Raw genomic sequence first — 4,326 nt, forward strand, 5'->3', positions numbered from 1 at the left:
TGAGCAGTAGTAATAATCGAAGACTCACTTGCATGCCGAAAGCGGACCACTGTTGTGCAGGTGCACTACATAACAGGGGCTACGACAACAACCACCTCCAGGCTCTGCAGGAGCCCATTGTTTCGTTTTTACCTGCCCTCTGCGCCGCATAAAAACGCAGGCACGGGGGACGGGAGTGCATGGCTTAGTAGTAACCACCAGGAAGAAGCAGATTACTACTCCTATTAGGTTAGAAGCACTGCTGTTGCACATGCACCGAGCATGAATGAGCGTTGCAAATCCAAGAGGATCATTTTCTACTCACCGTTCTCAGATCCTCAAGGACTGACATGCAATGCGCGCGCCCAAGGTCGATCGATCATGGTGAGATCACCGGAAGCTGCCTTTTGGCCGCCCATGTCGATCGCACCAGCACTTTTCATGATGAACACGGTAGACAAAAAAATAAATGGGACCTCTGTCAGCTCGGCTCACACTTTCTTTCATCAACACTTTGTTCTTTTTGGACGATGGTCCATACACAAGTGAAGACCACCACTGATGAATGGGAACTTGGTAAATGTACTGCTACTTGTCTTAGTTTTGGCTTAAGCACTTGCCATGGCATCGATCAATCTGCCACTGTCCATGTCATGTCGCCCTCGAAGATCCAATGGCAGACCTCTGTCTTGCCGGGCTCGCCGCCAAGGAGCACGAACGCGCCGTGGCTCGGGCTCCAGTCGGACGTGTCAAGGTGACAGATGGCCACCCCGCGGTTGATCTTCCGACCGTCGCCGGCGGCGGACATGATGTCGGCCTCGTACACCCGCGCCCTGGGCACCGAGTGGCAGTAGTACACCAGGTACGGGAACAGGCTCTGGTGGCACGACACGGCCCGCGCCGGCGCCGCCTCGCCGCCGGTGACGCTGCCCAGCCTGACCTCCGCGCCGCTGCCCGCCGTCGAGGCCGTGCTGCGCACCACGATGTCGTCGCCCAGCATCTCCACGGCGAAGTCCACCACGTCCTCGGCCGACGTCGCGCACCGCTTGGTCTCGCCCCGGCTCGGCGCGCGCTCGCACTCCGCCACCGTCGACGCCACCGCCTTGCCCAGCGCCGTGTCCGGCGCCGCCCTGAAGGCCTCCGACACGGCACTCGCCTCGAACGAGATCTTCCTGGCGATGTCCCTCGGCAGGAACGCCCTCGGCGGCATCTTGTCCCTGATGTCCGGCATCGGCATCCGGTTGCCGGCAACCAGCTCCCTCTCCCGGAAGAACTTGCCCGGCTCCGGAGACCACTTAGTCTTCAGATGCTGCCGATGCTCCTCGGATGCGGATGTCGTCGCCGTCGCCGACGACGTGTTGTGGTACTCCTTGAAGTCGACGCCGGTCTCGGCGTACGCCTTGAACGTGGTGTTGTCTCCGGCGTACGCCTTGAACCCGATCTCGTGGTTGCGGTTGCTGCCTTGCCCGTAGCCTTTGAAGTCGACGCTGCCGGCGTTGGCCGACCCGCCGTAGCTCTCGAACTCGGCGGCCCCGCCGTTGGCGCCCTTGACGTAGGACGCGAAGCTGTCGTCCCCGACGTTGGCGCCGTCGCGGTACCCCTTGAACGAGTCCACCCCGGCGTTGGCGCCGGCCCCGTAGCTCCGGAACGTGTTCTCCGGCACGTTCCCCTCCACGCCGTACCCCGTGAACGTGTCCGTGGCGCCGTTGGCCGACTCGCCGTAGTTGGCGAAGCCGGAGCTGAGCGTGTTGGTGTCGTTGCCGTACGACGCGAAGCTCTCCCGCAGGCTGTTGCCGCTCTTGCCGTAGCCGGCGAAGCTGCTCTCCCCGCCGTTGGACTCCTGGGCGTAGGACGTGAACCCGCGGCTCCGCCCGTTGGCCCCGGCGTCGTAGTTGGTGAACCTGGAGTCCGGCAAGTTGGTGTTAGCGGCGTAGGCGGTGAAGGAGCCCGACCCGCCCGTGGCGCCGCCGGCGTAGGAGGTGAAGTTGGCCGTCACCACGTTGCCGTTGGCCTCGTAGCTGGTGAACGAGTCGGCCCGCGCCGACGAGTCCCGGCCGTAGCGGCGGAATGAGTCGGCGGCGATGTTGACGTCCGGGGAGTAGTTCTTGAAGCCGTCGGTGCCGGCGCCGGCGCCGGAGCCGTAGTTGGTGAAGTTGGCGTCCCTGTAGCTCGTGAACGGGCCCTTTCTTGCCGCCACATCAGATTCAGAATCAGAGTCAGAGGAGGACGGGCATAGCAGAGCGGCCTTGGAGCAGAGCGTGGGCAGGCGGGCGCGGATGTCGGGGAGCGAGGAGGGGAAGGAGGCAGCGTCCGCGGCGGGCAAAGGGGAGAGCTTGGAGACGAAGAAGGCCGGGTGGGGGCGGTTGTTGGGCACCTTGCGGTTCCAGTACCGGATGAAGGCCGCCTTGGCCGTGAACGGGTTCACCGGCGAGGACGCGGCGGCATTGCCAGGGAGCAGCAGGAGGAGGACTAGGAGCGGGGTGGCGAGGACGGGGCGGGGAGGAGAAGCCATCGGAGGCCAGGAGGGAGGTTTGGGGGTTGGGGGATTGGAGCTGGAGGGGAAGAGAGATTAATAGTGAAGGAAGCAGAGTGAGAGTGGGAATGGAGGGAGTGTGAAACTGTGACTCGCACCGAGCGAGTACGAAATTTGAACAAGGCGGGCAGAGGAAGACGCATTTACGCGTCATGAATGCTGCAGGTCCGTAGAGGTAGAGACCATTAATGATGACCCAGTGTGTTTCAGCTAAAAATATACTCTGACCACAATTTTGTACTTTCCTCTTGCATGATTTTCAGAATGTTAAATAAGTACTCCCTCCGTAAACTAATATAAGAGCGTTTAGAATATTAAAGTAGTGATCTAAACGCTCTTATATTAATTTACAGAGGGAGTACATATTATTATTATGTCGGTTGCTTTGATGTCTAGAAGGATCTAAAACTTTTTGATGTCATATTCAAATTTCTCCAAACCATGTCGTGAGACCTGGATAACTAATTATCGACTTAATATAATTTTTTTGTTAGGAAATATCTGTTTCAAACTCAAGAGTGGTTTGCATTTTAAAAAAAATACAACCATACTCAAACAAAGAGTGAGAATGAAATGTGTTTCTCAAATATGGTGGATACATTTCTTAGTCGGAGTTCATCTTGATTTTTGTTTCTGTTTGATATAAAGAGAGGAGATGAAAGGACTTCTCCAGACAGGACCCTTGCAATTTGGTATATTTGAAAACATTTTTGGTATTTGTAAAAACCTAGAATTAATTGAAGGGGATACATAAATGTCTAAGTGAGCTATTAAAAATCTTTATGAAAATGAGTTTAGTCCGGAAATATTTTTTATAGGACTATCGTAGTTGTTCTGATTCAATGTGATTTTTCTGGATTTTCTGGGAAAAAGGTGTGATAACATTTGAAAATCAAAACATTTTCTGTTTATTTGGAAATAGACACTAAACCTTGAACCTATTGGCCGAACCCATTTATGTCCCTCTATCTCTTGCCCGCGCGCACGGAGTGGCAACTTAGCCCAGAGATCAAGGGAGTTGCGCGGAGTGCACTATCCCTTAAAAAAAAATCTGCTCTTGTAATTCTGTGTTGGCTTCGGTGCATTAATCTAGGTTGTGTTCGGCAACCCTCTGCTCCTTCGCTACGGAGCAGAGCGTGCGGATCACCCTGTTAGAGTAACTCTAATAGACCCCGCATTTTGTCAACCTGTAAAATGTGTTTGCAGGTCGCACAGGAGCGGTTATGCAAGCTGAAATTTGCGGCGGCAGACTAGAAACAGCAAACAAACCCCTAAATTTTAAAAAAAATTGTTTCGCGCGAGAAATTTAAGCAACAGCTCGCCGGAGCTCGCTCGCATAGACGGTTCTTCTTCGCATATAAGTTCATACAAGCCACATACATACATAAATGTTAGATATGGTAGACAGCGCCTATGCTACCGCACCACTGCAACAAAATTGAGCTCACCGAAGCTCCTGCGGTATCTGCCCACGGGCGGCGATCAGTCGGAGTCGGAGGAGTCGGAGTCGAGGTCGACGAAGAGCTTCACCTGCTCCTCCTTCATTACGCGCAGGTCGGCCTCCTTCAATGCGTGCGTCTGCGATGCCGTGAGGCCCGTCTCGAGGAAGAGCCGCTCGTACTCGAGCTCGCGCCGGATGCGCTCTTCCATCTCCTCCTGATCCCTCGCCGACCGCTCGAGGACGACGCGCTCGAGGAGCTCCTCCTGCCTCGGTGGGAGGTAGTCCTCGGGTCCGATGACGCCTCGGCGCGGCGGTGCATCGGGCACGGCCTCCTCCGGCTCCCTCTTCACCGGAACGAGGCGCGAGCTCGATG

At 55.8% G+C, this 4,326-nt stretch overlaps 1 protein-coding gene across 1 annotated transcript; it reads right to left on the reverse strand.

Annotated features, from left to right (window-relative positions):
* Positions 1-439: 439 nt before the first annotated feature.
* LOC125524147 (BURP domain-containing protein 12-like) lies at positions 440-2,595 on the reverse strand. Its single transcript, XM_048689220.1, has one exon. The coding sequence runs from the start codon at positions 2,489-2,491 to the stop codon at positions 611-613; it is 1,881 nt and encodes a 626-aa protein (XP_048545177.1). The 5' UTR covers positions 2,492-2,595; the 3' UTR covers positions 440-610.
* Positions 2,596-4,326: the final 1,731 nt, after the last annotated feature.

The sequence above is a fragment of the Triticum urartu genome, chromosome 7 (assembly GCF_003073215.2).
Source record: "Triticum urartu cultivar G1812 chromosome 7, Tu2.1, whole genome shotgun sequence".
NCBI lineage: Eukaryota > Viridiplantae > Streptophyta > Magnoliopsida > Poales > Poaceae > Triticum > Triticum urartu.

What these genes read in the sequence shown, in the direction of transcription:
- LOC125524147 (XM_048689220.1), bottom strand. Translation starts at nt 2,491, where the DNA reads ATGGCTTCTCCTCCCCGCCCCGTCCTCGCCACCCCGCTCCTAGTCCTC.